Source organism: Drosophila yakuba, chromosome 2R (assembly GCF_016746365.2).
Source record: "Drosophila yakuba strain Tai18E2 chromosome 2R, Prin_Dyak_Tai18E2_2.1, whole genome shotgun sequence".
NCBI lineage: Eukaryota > Metazoa > Arthropoda > Insecta > Diptera > Drosophilidae > Drosophila > Drosophila yakuba.
The window spans coordinates 18,564,443-18,584,574 of NC_052528.2; the positions used below are offsets into that span (position 1 = coordinate 18,564,443).

Sequence of the window (20,132 nt, forward strand, 5' to 3'; positions counted from 1 at the left end):
GACCGAGAACTGAGAACCCAAAACCCAGATCCCACACCCACAACCAGGACCAAGCTCAAACCCGTGCTCCCACCCGCATCCGGACACACATTGGATTTTAGTTAGCAGTTAGCTGGCAAGCAACCACCGCCACCAACACCACCACCACCAACACCACTAGCCAGTGACACAAGGGCCACAAGACCCACGATGCCTCGCAGCCCACGATGCCTCGCAGCCGGCGTCCCGATCCCCGATGCCCGATCCCCAGAAACCACCGAATGAGTGGCACTTGCAAGTGTGGTGTTTATGTTCCATACATCAAGGGTTTATGGGCTAAACGTTTATGTGTCTGGCAACAACAAGCTTTTAAAGGGTTTCCATACAGCCAGCAGCACATACATAGGAAAGCTTCTCTAAACAGAACTTCCAACATTTAGTTTCAAAATTATTAAAATAAGTAATAAATATTACTTTTTCGAAATTGTGAAATTTATGGTATTGCACTACCTAATACCTTATATGATTGACTAACTATAGAGCCAAACCAATTAAAATGATTACAGCTACGGAGGCTCCACTGTACACCCCAGCACAGAGTCAATGCCGAAGTTTGCCTTGGTAGCGCCACTTGAAATTTCACTTACACCCACACGGAATGCCTTTTCGTGCCACTGTGTGCGTGCGAGTTGACGTTGCACACTTCGTTGACTCCCAAAAGACGCCCACACTCAAACGGTTGACCTCAGACATCCGCCCGCCCCCGGCCCCCTCCTCGGCGCACCCATTGAGTGGGGGGAAGATCGGGTGGCGGGCTAACGTATTACAAAATGTATTTTATCTTCATCGATTGGCAGAATTTATATGTTTTTTCATGCCACATCAGCGCTTTATGTGAGCGCCACGGACGCAGGGGGAATGGCACAAAGGACGAAAGCGAAACGGGGAATCCCCTTTCCCTTCCCCTCTCAAGTGAGTTGAGGTTATGTGCTGACAGCCACGAGCACAACCATATGCATATATCTTTCGAATGGGTGTGTGAGTGTGTGTGGGATAAATCAGCTGCTGCTAGCAGATGATGATGATGATTACAAAGGGATGAAGTTGTAAGACTGCGCTGCCGACAAAGATGTAAAGCGTGTTGCTCGAAATGGAAAATGTCCTGTCCAAATGGGCAAGACAGTAAACCGATTTAACACGCAAATCAATTGCCTGAATTTGTTACCGTTTGAAGCAGGGAAAATGAAGCCTTAAAAAACTCTGGAATATACCATAACTAACTACTTGTTTTAAATAATAAAACGAAGAAGTAAAATACGTACTGCCAGCAAGAAGGTCTAGTAATTTGTCTCCAATTTGACGTACTTCACAGGAATTCAAAGCGGAAACACACCCACCGTGTATTGAATATTCAAGGAGTAGGAAAATCACCATAATCTAGGACTAGAAGTCAATTTTACTTTGCATAACTCCCCTTGAATATACATCATACACGTCCCATTCTTCGGCACTCGAGCTACGCTGTCTGCAATCATGTTTGCCAATTATGCAAATGACGATGCGACCCACTGTGCAAGCACTGTGGGCCCAAGCCGAGTAAATACTCGGCAAACACTTGGGTACGTGTTTACCACAATTTACTGCGACTCGAGTTAGCAGAGCTAGCTGACTGTTGTAGCAAAAATAAATGCACTGCACACTTTTTTGCCCACAATTTCCTGGAAGTTTCAAGCTTGTGAAATGGGCGTGCGGTGGGAGGGGTTTCTGGGTTCCAGGGGGTCGAGCACAATAAACTGAGAAGGCACAGCAGGAAGGGTTGGTGCGGGGCTTAGGTCGTAGCTTGCCACAAGCCAAATATGTCTGTGTCTGGGCCTGGTTTTCAACTCCGAACCCCCAACACCCAACCCCCTCCTGCAAACCACACCCCGCTGTCTCGTTCACACTTTTCTTTCAGTCTCGTCCTGGCATTCGTGTCTGGAAAGTGTGGCAATAAAAAGGATAATGTAACTGTTATTCTACGCAAAACGGAAACGAAGGCGGGCAGTGGGGTTGGCTGCAGGATGGGTTGGGGTGTGCGGTGGCAAGTGCTTGAAATATTTTTGTGGCAAAGGTGGCAACTTGGGCAACAACAAGATGTGGCTAAAGTAAAAAGCACAACCAAAGGCGGCAGAAACAGCACTGTGGCCCGGAGTGGGGTTGCTGGTTCCAAGCTGGATCCTTGCTGAGTGACTGACTGAACAAGTGGCGGCGAGAAGGAAACGGCTGTCAGTCAAACGGGGGGAGGGGGTTTGCTGGTTGGTAGGTGGGAAAACCCAACCCAATTTGGTGGGGTAAAAACCATTCCGAGAGCGTACGAAACGAAACGATACGAAACGAAACGAGACGAAAGGCAACGAAACGAGACGAGCCAAAGTGGCAAAGAGCGAAGCCGGAAAATTGTGTGGAAATTTGAGCTTCTTTTGAAATTGAGGCCGGAAATGACACCCACACAACCCACTGTGCAGAGCGAGACGGGCATAGGGAATGTGAGCGGGAGAGGGTGAGAGAGATTGGTGAGTGCGACGACGTCTGTTGTTGTGTTAAACAAAATGTTTGCGGGTGCAATAAGCGTAAATTCAGTGGTTTTATGTTTACTTATTCAACTCCCCAACCGCCCAGCCACCATGGGGCATAACTTCGTTTTATTGGCAACACAGGGGGGGGGGGGGGGGGGGGGGGTTGACTGGGGTTGTGGCTTCAAGTTCTCCCCTCTTTCCGGGCGGTAATATACTTTTTGCAAATCGATGCCAACTCCTTAAACGCTGTGTGCGGTGGTGGGGCGGTGATCCCCTGGGGAAACAGTGGGCTACAGTTGGGCTACAGTGGACTACAGTGGGTGTGTGCATGGGGCGCAGGAAGCGTGTGGCATGTTGAATGGTCTTGAGTGTTTTCGTATGGTTGACAGGATAACACGGAGTAATTCAATTCGAAATACTTTATGCTGTTGCTTTTATTATTTGTGCTCGCTCTTTCGCTCGCTCAGTCAGTCGTTCGTTTTCCTTTTCGTCCTCGTGCTCCTTTTTCTTTGGGGGATTGCTGTTGTCGGAAGTGGCATTTGTAGGTGGTTTTCAGTGGGTGGTGGTTCGTGTTTCGTAGTTCAGTTGGTGGAAGGATGGTGTGGAATGGTGGGTGGGCTGCATAAAAATTCGTGTGCAATGTTATACACCCACAAACACACACACATACATTCAAATACACAAGGAGACCGTCTGCGAGCTTGTGGTTTCTCTGTTTATTTATTTTTATGATGTTTCCTTTTTGGCATTTTATTGAAGAAGTTTACCGACGCCATTGCTGCTGCATAAATAAGCGAGGAATGGGGGATTTGGGGGCGAAAGTACTCACTTCCACACTCTCACACCCCCAGACCCAATGCAATTCATAAAAAATCAATATTTATTACAACAGCTAGTACATGGAAACCTCCTTTCTTGTGGTCCCAGCTTGTTATTGGGCATTTAATCAGTTGATTTCTTATTCAGCTTGAAGTTTCCTCTCCATTCAGAATTGGGGAAATGCAATTAGAGAGGCTTTTGCACAGATTTTTCCGAGTGTGCGGTGCGGTACTCATGTGGGATTAAGGACAGTCGAATGCCAGTGGCGTTATATGATACATATATACCGAAAAATTGAATTTAGGCAAAAGACAAATGTGTATAAATGCACATCGGACATGCTTGAAAAATGTGCTTTCCTTTGAGTAAGAAAAATGTTTCGGTTTTTCTCAAATATCCCCTCAAATCACATCAGCATCAAAGAGTTCAAAACCAAAAATGTAAACTTCTTAACACGATGCATTTGGGTATTACCCTATGTGTTGGTGGAGGTGACAAAGAAACGGAAAAGCGGCATTTTTAAAAATTCCACATAAGGTGCTTTGAAATGCCAACGCTAAGTCTGGCTTGCATATGCAAAATACTGTGAAATCAGTTAAAATGCAAAAGCAGAAAGGCATAACACAGATTCCCCACAAATGCTCAACTCTTTTTTGAGCAAAAATGCAAATAGCAAATAATCTCCGAACCCGGCAAATGCCCTAACCACCCAAACCATTGACCAAGTCGGGGCTCAGGCTATTATTGGACTGTCCGAGCAAAGCGGCCAACGCCGAACACTCAAAGTTAAGTGAAACCAATTGAAATTTATTGACGCGAATTGGGTTTCACTTGAACCTGCTAACCCCGGGGCGCTGGCTTGGCGTTTCGCATTACCAGAATGGAGACGGAATCGGGGCGAAATCGGATCGGCTTCCCCCGCCGAAAGAGAAGTCACTTACCTTCTTTTGACTTGTCGTACTGCTTGGGCGATGTGGTCTTCTTTCCTGGCACGGGCCTCAAGGCATTGTTGATGTGCTGTAGGGGCGACAATTGGCACATGGACAGGGGTCAGATTGCATTGTATCTGGAGCTACTGGAATACACAAAATACTCACAATGCGATCGGTGCGCTCGCCGCAGGGCAAGCGGGCCACTGCGGACTCGGGACTGTCCTCCGGCGGAGGCGGTTGGGGCACCCAGTTGTAGGCCCGCCTGGATATGGGCACTCCAAAGCGATCGTGCTGCGAGGCTTGTTGTCTGTAAAGAACACATTAATTATTAGGATAAGCATCTCACAAGTGCGAGTTGGTTTTCACTTTCATGACTGTGAATGTGACGTTTATGAGAACTTTTATTGAGGTGCTAAAAGCGGTGAACCGCCTTGTATCAGTGATGCAAACCAGTATTCATCCAAACAGAACTGCTTCTACCTGCCATAAACATGAATCTTAAACTGATTAAATGTACCTCAGCAATACGCAGAGCCAATTGACAAAGAAGGAAGTCTAATATAATAGAATAGATACCATTTTCTTGACTAAAAATAATATGAACTTAATTTCCCTGAATAGCTATACAATTTTATAAAATCTATTTCATTTCTTGTAAAGAATTTAAAAAAGGAACTACCTGTCTGTCAAATTAAATGTATAATCAATTTTCTACAGGCTAATGAAACTATTCCACTGGTTTGCTTTCCTGAATAAGTACCAAGTAAAGTATCTGGTACTTGATACTATATCTATCTTTTTTTTGAGTTAAAGTGAAGCGGAGCTTTCTGTTCAGTTTCACACCTTAAGCTCTCGTAGCAATCTAGGCAGACGACCGCGTATTCCCCGTTTTCCAGCAGCAGACCGTCGTCGCTCTTCTGGTGCTTCACAAAGGGAAACTCGTTGACGGGTAACGCCCGAACTCTTTTCCGGTAAGTCGTAATGCCGCACAGATGACAGTTGTAGTCGTGCCAATTGTATTTACGATCCGCTGGGTTCACGCTGGGACTTTGAGCCTCATACCTGCAAGATGGTAGATCACATTAATGACTATTTCAATATTCGATATTAAAGACTGGGAACTTACTTTCGCCATTGATTCAACATGGAATGATAACAAAAGGTGCAAACCAACGCGGAATTGTTTCTTAACTGCTCCGCATTGGGAAGTGAATTGTGTTTGAGCAACAGTGGGAAATACGGACGCGAACCCTGAAGAAAACAAAGATAGTAAAGGTTACACATATGTTACAGCCATAATCAAAAGTATACAGACAAATAATGAATAACTAAGTTTGGTTGCGAATGCTAACCCTTGCTTGAAACTATAAAAGCTATTGATACTTCACGCTTCATTACTGGTTTGTTGATATCTGATCGACGCCTAAAAAACACTAAAACATATCTCGATTTTCGTTAATTTGCTAATCATTGCTCGCTAATCATTGCTCAAAACATATATCGTTTGTGTATCTATAACTATCAACGCTATCTAACAGCAATTACACTAATATGCAATAATATTCATAGAAAATGGGAAAATGGCTTTACGTATCAGCAAATTACATGTTTGGTAAGAGATTACAACACACACAAAAAAGCGTGAATACAATGAGGCTTAAATTAAGTGGCCACTTAACACACTGAACACAAACACAAATGAAGCATTAGTAACGCAGCTAGTGTCCATTGTTTTACATTGCAAACTCATGTGATTTATGGAAATCAACTTAGCACAGCCTCTAGGCATTTCAATAACTTTGTACACCTAGTACATGAAACATTGTATGTATGTCTATCTTATATCATTCCCATTGGTACTTATATGATTAAGTGCAACGCTCGTGAAGGATCCTTCTGAACTATGTAATATCTCTATTGCCCTGCTCGATGAAAGTACCTCTTTACTGGCATAGAGCACTCTGGCTAACGTGAGGTCCGAGTGCAGCCCGCAGAGATAGCAGTAGATGGAGGTGCTGGCAGGCGTCGAGGATGATATGGATGGTGTGGAGGGCGGAGTGTTGATACTCATGGCGCCGTGGCGAGATCCGTTTGGTGAACTGGAGGTCAGCATGGGGGAAGGAATGTTGTATCTGCAAGTGGATAATACCAGTTAGAAATGTGTACAATAATGCATGGAAATAATATGGATAACCTTCGGTGCTCTAGGGGAACGCGTTCTGCATCCATGGTCTCCCACTGGCTGGCCAAGTAATCCTTGCAGTCCTTGCAGGCTAGCACGCGATTGCTGTTAAGTTCGTTGTTGTTATTGTTATTATTGTTGTTGTTATTGGTATTATTATTATTATTGTTGTTGTTGGTTACGGCGTTGGCCTTGAGACAGGGAAAGTGCATGGCGTGGGAGTTCATGTGCTCGGCACTGGTGGACAGCCAATCCATTTTGTTTGAGGGGCACAGCACTTTGCAAATGGAGCAACTGCAAGAAGAAAGGGTGGCATTAGATATATGGATATAGGAGTATTGATAATATTAGATTTACTTACGGATACTGGCCGTGTCCATTTTCGATGGCTCCCTGGCTGGAACTCGGCGAATTGGGACGCGAATCGCTGCGACGAATTTGTTTGAGGTCGCGTGCCGTGTTTGAGTTCGAATTGTTCGAGTTCGTCTCGTAGGGCTATCAATAATGGAATGAAAATGAAAACATACAGATTGTATAAGCTATTTGTGTATTCGTTCTAAGAATATCACGCACACGCTCTTCTCGTACTCAGCGAATGCCAGGCCAGCTGCCTTGTCGTTTCCCAAAGACTAACTTCCAGCCTATCTAATCAGCTAGCGAGCGTGGAAAAAAGACCAACCAAATTTTATTAAATATTTTATACAATTGATTTGCTATTCAAGGAGTAGGCACTCGACTATGACTGGCGATCGACTGGTTTTGCTTTCGGCTTTTGCCGTTCAATACCGATTCGATCCAGTTCGAACCGTGTGGGTATCACTTATCTCCCTTCGTTTTGCGACTTATATTTTGAGGGCGAGAGCGAGTACCGCTCCAAAACCAAAAGCTCCTTATCGCATTCCGTTTAGGGCTAATTAGATGATTTCGGGTTACAACCGCTGATATCAATCCATTACTGCGGTTCAAAGTTGAAGCGAGCTGAATGTTAACTATTGCTTTTGTTTATTTATTTAATTATACCGAACATGACTTGGCACCAATTAGTTGATGTATGTCAACAATGTCCGTATTTGAATACAATTTGCTTTTCAAGGGCTCTTCAAGTCACAGAGGAATTCTTTTCTGGTCTCTGGTCTTTGAAAATATGGGTTCGTGATCACTTGAATCAATTGTGGGTAGAACTGCAAACAAAGGGGCTAAATCTATTCGTAAAATCAAGCTTGATTGTTTTACCACCGACGAACTGATTATACGGAACTTTTTTTATTTGGACATTCGGCATTTATCAGCATTTATTGATATTTACTACTCCAGAAAGTTGAATGACTCGGCTTAGCGAGACTCGGCCGTTGTTTGATTAATACATTTACAACCTTTAAAATGTGCTATCTGAGGAAGGACGAGGAATGATAGTCAGCAGATATGGATCCTACTTCTCTCTAGTGTGTTGCCAAGCCAAACATTTGCAATTCAAAGCCCAGAGACCGTAATGCAAATAGTGCGGAGTGAAGTCGGGAGTCGCATGAAAATGAAAACTGGAAATCAACAAATAAGACAATACACATGTAAACAATTTGGAACGAATTGTTTAAATATTGAGTTACTGTTGGCATTGTTTTTATTGTCGCTGGCGTATTGATAAACATTTGCATTTATCTATATTTAATTTCGTATTTTGTGCTTCAGTTTACTGTTCCTTTATGCAAGAAAACGCGTTTCGAAAACTCTGCTCGATTGTGCAATGACCTGAATAAACCCAGAATAACGCGAGCTTTCGTATATGATGTGTACACTGTACACGCATGTTGTATTTGTATAGCCACAGATATGGAAAATAGAACAAATGGCAGACACCTGTTCAAAGATAAATTATTGGGCTGGAAATTTTCCCTTTTTTCCGAACCACATGCTTAGAAAACAGATGACTACTGTTTAATCAAAGCCGAAACACATGACACATGAAGAAACATTTCGCATTTAGCAATTGCTTAGAAACATAGAGATCATTTCGTGTATTCAAGTCAATCAACTCTGTCAAGGCTGCAGACATGTCTAAATTCTCAAAGAAATGAGGTATATTGTAGAAGCTTTTGTCTCAATGCTGTTTGGCAAATATAAATAATGACTAGGGGCCACACAGGAAACAATCTAAGAAAACTAAAATCAGCAAAACGAAACAGTAAATCAAGCAGAAAAAACTAAAAGACAAATTAAGCTATACAAATAGTCAACAAACACTGGCAGATTAAACAAAAGTATTTCACTATATACGATCGTATAAAACAAACATAAATCCCAGAATAAACGCATGCGAATATGAGGAGTGAATTCGAAGAAGATGGTAATAATTTATGAGCTAGGCGACGACAAGTCTTTCAATTGTCTACAGCGAAACGCTCAAAGATTTCAAATTAGAATTGGGGGGGCAAAAAACCAAACAACAAAATTGCAAAAATAAAAAAAATAAAGCAGAATGCGACAACAGAACTAAAAGCAAAATAAACAAAACTAAAGGCGCTTCGAGAGCAACAAGAAGAACAACACGCGGCTATAAATAAAAAGCGTTTAAGTAGAATTAAGCAAAAAGCAGACAAGTAAACCGGTTCGAGGCAGATGCCTTAAGCTGACACAAAAAAAAAACCGACTCTGACTCGACCAAGTTTACCCAGTTTTTATTGCCCCCGCATATGTGCTGTCTTGTTTAGACGATAATTTCGTTTGGGCCCCTCCTCCTGCTCCTCCTCTGCTAAACTCGCACTTGCTCCACATTTGTTTGCTCTTCTCCGGAGCAGGAGGAGAAGAAGGAGGAGGAGGAGGAGGAAGAGGATGAGGCACATGCACGGTTGCCGTGGGCAATGAACAGGGGTTCCGGCTATCTAATCTGGGCATTTGTTGACTCAAATTGGCCAGCATGCTGACGATCGAATCCATTTTAGACTTAGAGCTCCCAAAAGGGGGGTGGCAGGGGCAGAGAACAGAATACTCCCGAGGCTGATAAGCCTTGCCTATTCGACGGCCTTCTGGCTACAAATGAATTACTCAACAATTCCAGGTCGTGAACCATCCTCCAGCCAACCGTCTATCTGTCGACTGTGTATGCCCACTCCCAGACGCCTGGCACTTTAATGGGTCCCGGATCAGCTGGGTTATCGCATACCGCAGAGGGGGCAAGTGAGTGCCGGCTAATCGCTGGAAATGTGAGCATGGTTATCGCTGCTGCGGGTGCCACTGCTACTGACCCAGGCGATCCCATCCGATCCCATCCGATCCCATCCCATCCTATCCGATTCGATCCTCTCAGTCTCTCCCTACCAGTTTGCTGTAATAAGTGCAATCATTGTTATTCCTACATATATTGGTACACCATAACTATTATCTCCCGCGCACTCTCTAGTAAATTTCCATGTTTGCGCACTTAACCGATACTCTGTGAGCACACGCACATGCATATGCATATAAAATGGTTTATTTATAATGCAGGCAAATGAGAATCTCACTCGAGTAAAGCTCACAAATTGTTATTGACAATCTATTCATTCAACTGCGTCATCTATGAAATAACCCAAGCAAACCAGGAAGAATTAGTTTCAGAAGAGACCATTTCCTATTAGAACCAATACGAACGGGTTTCTTTCAGATACAATACAATATTCTTTATGGATTTTTGTTAATTGTCATGATGAACACATTTCTTCTAGCTCAGCAACTACTTGAAGTGAAACAACTACTATCGTTCTAGCAGTTATCGGCGAATTCCTTACCCTAAATCGCACATTACTCATGGAGTCCGAGTTGGCCAGCGATTTCTCGGATGGCGAGTTGCGACCCCCGAATTGAGCTCCACTATTGCCGGTTATTGCTCCACTGGTACTGTACATGGCCGAGTTCGATTCCAGCGAGTGGCCAGCACTGGGCGAACCTGCGCCCAGTGCGGAGTGGGTGCTGGACGTAGCTGGAGGTGGACCGCCCTCCGCCAAGCCGGAGTGCTTCTCGTTGCAGGCGGAGCAGACCTGGACCATGCCTAAAAAGCCAAGAGATGATTGCCTTAGTTGAGATGGACACAACTGGTACTCAACGCACTTACCTTGCGGGCTAATTGGACTAGCGTTCTTGTACACCTTCATGGTCTTGATGAATGGATAATAGGGCTCCCTTTCGGCATTTGGACAGCAGTAGACGAGGCGCAGTTGCGAGGAGGGCGTGTCCGTGCCACAGGTGTAGCAAACGAAAGTGGTTCTTTCGGCCACGGGCGTGGTGCGTTTTCGCAGCTGATACGAACGCTCCGACTCCGGTTTATGAGATGCCTGAAATGGTAGTGAAAACAAGATGGTGTTAGTCATGGGCTGAAGCAAAATCAAAAGACCTTAACCGAAAATTGACAGATTCATTTAGCAGAGCTGTGAAAGCAGCCACATCGGAGGTGTGAAATACACAAATATGGTTCTATTTAAAATCGATTAACAAAGCTGGCAATTTTAGCAGGCAACTGCTAAATCCTATTCATAGTGACGACCTTTACGCCAAGTGAATAATGCAATGCAACAAATTTGCAAAACCGAAAATTATCCCGCAAGCGCGTGGCAATAATTGACTAAATTTAAGTTTCCAAGCACTTCAAAACAGCAAGACGTCTTTGGATGCTCATAAATGTTCAACATGCTGACATAGAAACGACATTGATAGATTACATTTAAGTTGATTGATGGATTGAAACGCATGAATAAAACATTTCGTGATGCAACCGGCAGCGAGCATTTAATAAAAGAGCTTAACTCAATTGGAAGATTTTCAGATTCGTTGGATTCTTTTGGGTTTAGCAATAGAATTATTTCTAGAATCTCGAGGATTATCCCTGACCCAAAATGTGTGTTCTATGATTGTCACTTTAGACATATGTATGTATAAGCATAAAACATTTTTAAAATTTGAGCAATTAGTATTATCAGGTTTGGCACGGTGCTGTCATAAGCAGACGTGCGTTACGCATACGCCCTGTCAGCCCACGGGAATCCGCAGCCAGACGTCATCTGTGTTTATGCAAATTAATTTACGCACGTGAAAACGGAAACGCACCCCCAAAAAAATATAACTTAAACCGTCAAAGGGAATGAAGAGCTGCATATTACGTATACGACAGAGTGGCTGCTCTCGTTTCATTTGAATAACTTTATGCATTTTTTTTTACCGGTGCCTGCTAATCTGTTTTTTCCAACCGCCCGAATTTATGTATCTTTGCATCTAGTTCGCCTTGTGTATCTGGGCAGGTGTCCACCCAGATTAGAAAAAAACCACGGCGAGCCTGGGGTCAGAGCATTCATATATTTTATTAGGCACTAAGTAAATTTAATTGTTTGTTTACTTTCCGTATTTCATTGTGTCAGATTCTCTGACATTGATAGGCGCGCATTTTGATTGCACAACGGGCACAGCATGGGTAACTTCCAGATACAAATGTATCCATACCTACAGTGAGCACAGTACATATACATATTTTCGAGTGTATTTGTATCTGTATCTGTATCTGCTTCCATTTCGTTTGTTTGCTTTGTCATGCGGCTCTCGCATACACATATCACATCAATCTGGACAGTGCCATGTCATCTATATTTATTGATCCAATGGCTTGGTGGCGTCTCCACTTTCCCCTTCCCCTCCTCCTACTTCTCCTTGCAGACCCCCCTCTCCCCTGGGCGACCACTTACAAGCCTACGTCTGACAGTTGGCTTTGTGGAGGAACAAGTTCGTCATTCGTTTTTATAGATGTTCTTTCTGTTGTTCATTTTTTATGTCCGCTTTCCATGCTCCCTCGTTGACTTCACTTCTAGTCTGCAGAACCCCCCCATAAATCCAAACAAAAACAAAAAAAAAAAACTCTTTTAGACCCCATTTTTGTTTGTTTTTGCTTTTCACGCTGTTGATAAGCATTTCGAAATGGGGGTCATGACCGTTTAATAACTTTTTATGGGCAACTTTTTTCCGTTCTTTCATAACTTCTGTGGCGTTTGTTCTGTTAATTATAAAACAAAGTGGGAGGAAATCTGGATTGCGGTCGGCAACATTTCTGTTTGATGTACAAAAAAGTTGTTCACAACTTTTCAGACACTTTTTCAGCAGAAAAATATATGTATATATAAGTAGTTCCCCCGGAGTCAGTAACTTTTACTAATTAATGGACTTGTTTCCTTCTCTGAGGATTATAAAACACTCAGAATTGTGTCAGCTTAAGTTTTTTTTATCTTTATGGTTTATTATTAATTGTTTGTTTAGTCTATAATTTGGGTCAATATTGATTGATTGCACGGGCATATTGAATACCCCGAAGAACGCTTTCTATAATGCGCGATTGACACTGTTATCTATAAGATAGAAGCGCAATTATCAACGATAGCAATAACTTTCGATTGTGTTTTGTACGAGTTTGCTATCGATTTTTGTAGGTCACATCCGGCAGTTTTTCGAATTACCACCAACTGAACATCATAAAACTACAATAGCATTCAGCATTCACATAATTTGAGGTCATCATATGACTTTCGCTAAACTATTATTATTGTGTTGAAGCAGAAATATCGAATAAATCGATAACTTGTCATTGATCACCGATTGTGCAACCTTTGCCATGTTACCTTTTCGTTTTGCTGATCCTTTAGTATGAGATATGTCTTTAGTTTCTTGTAATCCTTCCAGCCATTCGTATCCTTTGGCTTGAAATTGACTGGCGTGTTGCTGCTATTGCTGTTTTCATTGCTATTTGTTGTACTATTGTTACTGCCGTTGCTCTCGGCCACCAACATGGTCAGGTTTTGAGCCATTTTGAGCTGGGAGGGAAAATCACTTGGTCACTGAGCACTCAAATACTTTGGATTTTTTTGTTCCACAAATGTGGATCATTTTTTCACAGCATTTCAATTGCTCAATTGTATTCAATTGAGATTGAATGAATCACTTCATGTGTTTGGTGTTGCGTTGTGTTTTCTCTGGCAGATTAATTAGAGATTTCACGGCTTCTGAGTGTGTGTGTGCGGCACCTTAATTACAACACGATACAAATTAAATTTAATTGAAACCGATATAAACGTTCTTGCTCTCCTTCTGTTTATGTTTGCTGTGTGCACTTGGGCGTGGATAAAACGCGAACGCGACGACGGATGACGCTCGCCATGATAATGATCACAATGCTCATAATGATGATGGGTATGGTGATGGTGATGAGCATGATAATGATGCATCCGTATCCGTTCCCGGGGTGCTGCGAAATTCCACAAACACACGCGATTAAGAGGTAACTAATTATGCATTACATGCAACATGCCAGGCCTAATGGAGGCACAGCACTGGCGTACATCAAACCGCACAGCACATGATCATTGCTTTTTAGTTCCACTTTTAATGAATTTAGTTTTTTATCAAATCTTGCCTTTTGTTTGCTCATAATACAGCTGCTTTTATCCACTCTTATAGTTAGCCTAAATTAAACATAACAGTGACTCAATGATTTACGATTAGTAGTATTATCTGTTCGAATACTTTTTTCTCTGCATACTCAGTAAACAGCACCTGTTGCTTCCCAAAAATGCAGCCACACAAATGCTCCACACTTTGGGAATGGGAATGAGTATCGCGTGAACCTTTCGAGTGCCCACTCCCCGCACCCCCTGGCAATCAATTGGAGCTCGTGCGAAAGGCGTGGCAGTTGATAACCATAACAACAGAGTGTGGAAACTGCTCTGCACAAGTTGGCTAATAAGCTTCACACTCGAGTGAAAGTAAACGCAAAGCGTGGGGCAGTGCGAAAGGTTGAGGGATTTCCCCAATAGTTAACAAACTTTAGATTGAGTTTTGAGTTAAACATTCCACGCTACCCAGTAACTTTTGTTAACAACAAGTAAAAAAGTAACTAGCAAACTAATTATAAGTACCTAAATGAAATACATATATTATTGCAGCTTATCGTTTAAGCTCAGTACTCGTGCTGACTATGAATACGATTAAGTTATAATGAATAGGAAATGCATACAAAAAGACTGCGGGTAATGAATCAATTATATCGAAAACCTAATTGACTTCAGTGTGAGGTGAGAAAATCGATGAAAGCCAAGTATTCAATGTGCTTATTTAGCATGAGCTAGTTAGTTGAGATAGGCATCTGAACTCCAAACAAACCGATTGATTGGATTGTCCGTAAACAGAAGTCAATTGTGAGTGTGAGTGGCGTTGTGAGGTAATTGCGAATTGGTAACGGGAGTGAGCCGCTTGGCCTTGGCTAAAACAAAGCAACACAAAACCAAACAAAACATAACAACACCGAAACTAAAGCCCCAACTCGCAGTCGAGCCACGCCCACCCAAGTGGGTCAATGTGGGAGGACAAGGACAAGCAGTAAACTGTTTAGTGTGTGCGTGTTTGGTGTGTGTGTGTGGCAAGGGCGGCGCCAGAGGGGGCGTGCCAATTATTTTTTGACCCACTTAAGTGCCCATGTGCGTGATAAAAGCGGGGAGTTGATATTGTTGTTATAGTTGCGACTGTGACTGCTGTCGGGCGATATAAATCAACATTCGCACGCAAATAAATCACATTAAATAACCGATAAAAAGAAATACACGGCCAGCAATCTTTTGCTTTCCGGCAAAGGAAAAATGTGGCAAAAGTGTGTCCATATGTGCATAAGTATAAGTAAGTACATATGTATGTATATTGTAGACACAATCAAGAAAGGGGGCTTGCGCATGGAACGTTGGCTTTATTTTTAGAACGGTACACGCAAACAAACACACACGCGGAAAACGGCAGAAAAAAATGCGCGTGTTTAAAGCGCTCAAAGTGTAACGGTAGTTGGTGTTCTTGACTCGCGCCGCCTCACTTGCTTAAGTCATCTACTTCTACTTCTACGTGTACTTGTACTTGTACTTGTACTTCAACTTGCGGCACACAGATACGCACGCACACAGGCGCAGGCCTAATGGCGCTGCCACCGCGATGACAGGTTAAGATACACTGCATAATGGCCAAAAAAAAACTTGACCCGCTGGGTCCTAGAGATGGGATTTCCCCAAGTTCCCCAAGTTTCAAAAACTTAAAATAATAAGTAATACACTATAGTTTTTGCTTGTGCGCAATATTTTTTCAAATATCTTCATATAATTTCGAATTGAAATCACAGCTTTCTATGATAAGCAAGCAAAAGGCGAAAGTGATTAACTTGGATTACAAATTGCTACAGTTTGGTTTGCAGTGGAATTGTTTAACACGTTCATTTGAACTTTTTATTTTCTCATTTGTTAATATTATAAGAACTTGATTAATTGGCAACATTGATGTTGCATTTAAATCCATTCACTCGGTAATTCCTGCATTTCCATTCATTTGCAGCAGTGCCACTTGTAACGGCATGCCGAGTGCACAGCTTTAACTGCTTGAAATTGAATTAATTGCGCGCTTTATTAGTTCCCGCATGGAAATCATTGAACTGCCTGGCGGCAATTCGATTATCGAATACACTGAGCCAAAGTGCGCTGACTCATCGCCGAGTTAAAAGCACGAGCACGCGCACATCTCCAGCGTCTGACACCTTTTAGTTAACCCTTGAAGATGATAGCCGGCGATTAACTAACTGGAAAAGGGCACAAAGTTGCTCGTTATGTTTGCTGTTTTTTTTTTTATTTTTCAGCAGACGCGGCGTCGTTAAGTTGGTGGTTATACATTTTCTTTTCACTTCATTTGGGAAAACCAGTTCTTGGGGCACTGCCACCGTTGCCGGCAGTGGCGAGCACAGACATTGAACTTTTGTTTGCTGTTATTATTAATACACTCATTTGGCTCCTGCTACTTGCTGTTGTTGCTTTCGTTGTTTTTGCTGTCACACTTTATATTGTGCATTTATCAATTTTGATTTGGCACACATACTGGCGTTCTTGTTGATAACAACCACACACACACACACACAAACATGCATATTTACATATATATATATTTAATTCGAGCAATAAACAATTGCGAATTGAGATTGAAAATCGCGCGACGATGGAACGGTATAATGATGCCAGCGACGGCCGACGACGACGACTGAAAAGAGCGACTGCGGCGGCAAGAACGGATCGAGCGCCCGCTGCCGGCGTCGACGCTGCCAGCGACGCCAGCTGCGACGGCGGCGGCGGCGACGACGGCGAGTTTGCTGATAGAGTGGAGCCCTGCGACGCATTGTTGTTGTTGCTGCTGCTGCTGCTGCCCTCGTTCGTTTGTTCTTGTGCCCGCAAGAAAAACAAAGCAAAAGGCAAAAAGCAAAAGGCAAAAGGCAAAGGCAGCAGCAGTAAGGCAGCTAAAACAAATGCAAACAAATAAAACAAGCGGCGCAGTCGCAGCGACGTCGACGGCGGCTTCGTGGGGAGCTCACACTCACACACTCGCACACACAGACACTGAGTCGCACTCAAAATAAACACGCTTACACCCACACACACACGCCCGCACACAGAGCCACGAATCGAAAAGCCAAAATGGAGCGACGATATGAAGTGAACCACATATTCGCATTCGCATTCAACTGTAGCGTCGATTTGGGGAGACGAAAGCCGCAAAGAGCCAAGAAAGCTAAAGAGCTGAGATGGTTGGGTAATCAGTCAGTTGGAGGCAGGAACTAGTGGCTAACTGGGAACTAACTGAACTGAAGCCACTAGTAAGTAACTAAGTACGCTAAGTAGCTAGCTGCTAGTTCGTTAATCAGTCAGTTTGACGGATGAATTTAGATGGATAATTAATAAGTTTGCTTAGCACATAAACTGGTTTGCCACACACACACACTAACTGGTTAGGTAATCAGTGGTGTTATCTAATGTCAACTCAGGCGCTAATCAGTTAGTTATGCCAAATTTCCATTAAATCATAAAACGCTGCTATCAATTGAAAAGTAAGTTCTCATGTTAATTTTCCTTTCCTAGCACTTTTACTATTAAGTAACAAGTACATTTAGGGTTCTGGCCCCAAAAAGTATGCAACGATTTGTGCACATTACATTTTCAAATCGGAAAACTTTTTATAATTATTGAAAACTAAAGAAAAAAGAACTCAATTTACGGGAAACAATTTGAGCAGAATTATAAATAATATATTTCCGAAGGTTCTGCTATAATTAATTTAATTTATCCCACAATTTGCGAATATTTTGTGTACAATGTTTGCACTGCACGCCTGAAATACCAAATTTGGCGCAACTTAAAAAGTCAATTAAAACCGCATACAAATTATTTATAATAATGCCATATTAAAACACTAAAATGTGGGAGAAGGCATAGTTATTTCCATGTGAATCAAGTTTGATCCATACGAAAAGGGTGTAGAGCATTGGAAACTTTATTTATTTAGTGCACTCGACTTGACAAACAAAATTGATTGATTTTGTTTTGGTTTTCGGATTTAGGCGCACATACTTTTCTAATTGAATTGAATTCCAATTTGACCCCACAGCAGCAGCACTCTGAATTAAGTTTTATTGCCTCAAATTCCTTCGATGACGGCAGCCATGAAAAATCGAGGCGAAAAGCCCGTGAAATCAAGTAAAAAGCGAGTGTTTGGCAAAAAAGAAAAGAAAAATGCCAAAAACGGGGAAAAACAGAAGCACAAACCATAAAAAAAAACCAAAAACAAAAAGTGATGAGGAAAAACAGTGGCAGAAAGAGAAGTGGGACAAGGCGAGGGGCAATGGGTCGGCGGTTGGAGGTCGGGGGTAGGAGGTAAGAGGTCGGAGGTCGGGGGTCGTCACCTCTGGCAAGTAGGCGCTGCCAACTTCATGTAAACACTGCCGTAAAGAGGAGGAGGCGATGAAGATGCAGCGAAAGAGGGGACGCCGTGGAGGAGGGACTGAAGCAGACGCAAGCACTTGGAGGTCGTCATGCCAAGAGCGAATAACTCGTGGATGGAGTGCACACAGAGCTACAGTGCAACGTCCGTAACATGAACGCAAGTCAAAGCAACATAGTTTGCTATGCGTAAGTTTATAAGTATAAAGTATGATATTGATACTTTGAGCGAAACCAGGTCTCATAGATATTGTATTGCATCTGAGTTCTAGCTAGTGGGTGCCCACTGTAGATAGATATAGACAAATGCGTAGCCTGTTTGCAATTGCAATGGCGCCGAGCTGAAAAGCGGAGCAAATAAGAAAACAGCAACACAGCCAAACAAACGCTCTCCAACATAGATTGCAATGTTTATTTATTTAGTCGATGGCAACACCAACAGTGCAGCACGAATTTGCACAATGTGGGTACCTCGGGTACTTTGGGGGCCGGAATGCAGCGAGTGTGGGGCATGCACTCAGACACACTCAGGCAACCAATAATCCACCTGGCAACAGGAGAAGCGGAAACAATGTAGGCGAAATAGCCAACGAAATTGAATTGGGCCCAAAAGGGCTTAAATCAATTAAGTTTTAAGATTTAATGCAGAGACAGAAGGCATAAAGGCTTTAATTAAGGTCTCTAAAGTCGCTGAGCCAATGCTTAGTACATATATTGCAATTGAGGGCCATAGGCAGATAGGCAGCATTTAGAACACGATCCTAAACGCATCTTAAGTGATAACAAAAGTTAAGTAAACGCACACACACTTGAACACGGGCGGCCCAACAAACAAATGATACTGGCCAAACAAGAGGCAAACAAACAAAAGGAAAACAAACAAAAGGGCAAAAGGAAAGGAAAGAAAGGAAAGGAAGTTGGAGCCAAATTAAATGTTAGTTCAGAGCAGACGAAGTGTGAAATAATCACATTAACTAATGCACAAACAACAAGAGAGGCCAGCCAGCCAACCAAGGTGACCAGACAGGCTAAAGCCGCAGGAGACTCTCCTTCGGAGTGGAGAGTCCCGTTGCCAGGGAAACCACCCACTCCGCCACTAGAGCCACTTCAACCACACCAGTCACTCCACTCCACTCACTCTGGCCACCTTTCACCCAGCCACCCACTCAGTCTCTCAAGTCATCAGCATCATCACCATCGTCATCGTTGTTTGGCGCAAATGCAAAGAGTGAATTGCCTCGGCAAAATCAACTTAAATGCAAAGGCAGCAACTCCAAGGAGCATTGTAATGCCTAATTAATGACAGCCACGTTTTCATTGCTCCATCACTTATTCCGCGGAATTTGCATCATCTATTTAAGTTACTTTTTGGGTTAAACAGTATGCACATGCTGTATATATTCATATCTAAAAGATACTTAAACCAATCATCCAAATATTAAATATATGCCTTACCTTACAGCAACTAATAACACTATAAACTCTGTTGAAGGCATACTTTTCATTCTAAGTGGTTTAATAAGAACTCATTATATAAATGACTGAAATCATTAACATAATACCCATTAACTTAGATAAAATTTCAATTAGGCAGGGTTCCCTAAACCCATCTTACACTAAACTCCCCATTAACCTCGCCAGTATCCCCAGTAATGATACTCCTGTTTAACTGCACATTTTAATCTCCACCTGGCAGTGTTTACCAAAAATACGTGATTTCAGCCCAATCTAACACTCGAATCTTATCGCTTCCAGCACCCAAATATCGCTGTGTTCGAACTGAATTACGGATTCGGTGCTCCATCGAATCTGGCACCACTATCAACTGATCCGCATATGGACAGCGCATATGCACGACCCACTCACTGAGTGG

The 20,132-nt window shown here is 42.8% G+C and overlaps 1 protein-coding gene across 5 annotated transcripts in view; it reads right to left on the reverse strand.

Annotated features, from left to right (window-relative positions):
• The window catches only part of LOC6531277 (zinc finger CCCH domain-containing protein 18), a 67,105-nt gene that overhangs the window by 34,865 nt on the left and 12,108 nt on the right, over positions 1–20,132 (reverse strand). For 4 of the 5 annotated variants that reach the window (XM_015195741.3, XM_015195740.2, XM_002092050.4 and 1 more), the window contains exons 4-12: positions 10,552–10,771; positions 10,229–10,488; positions 6,829–6,962; positions 6,480–6,761; positions 6,225–6,417; positions 5,412–5,536; positions 5,129–5,347; positions 4,451–4,592; positions 4,295–4,370 (exon numbers count right to left, since the gene is read on the reverse strand). In XM_015195741.3, coding sequence (XP_015051227.1) covers positions 4,295–4,370; positions 4,451–4,592; positions 5,129–5,347; positions 5,412–5,536; positions 6,225–6,417; positions 6,480–6,761; positions 6,829–6,962; positions 10,229–10,488; positions 10,552–10,771 — 1,651 coding nt within the window. Of the gene's footprint in view, positions 1–4,294; positions 4,371–4,450; positions 4,593–5,128; positions 5,348–5,411; positions 5,537–6,224; positions 6,418–6,479; positions 6,762–6,828; positions 6,963–10,228; positions 10,489–10,551; positions 10,772–13,093; positions 13,496–16,425; positions 16,508–20,132 lie in introns of those variants that run through there. The other variant, XM_015195739.2, reaches the window with a different exon arrangement.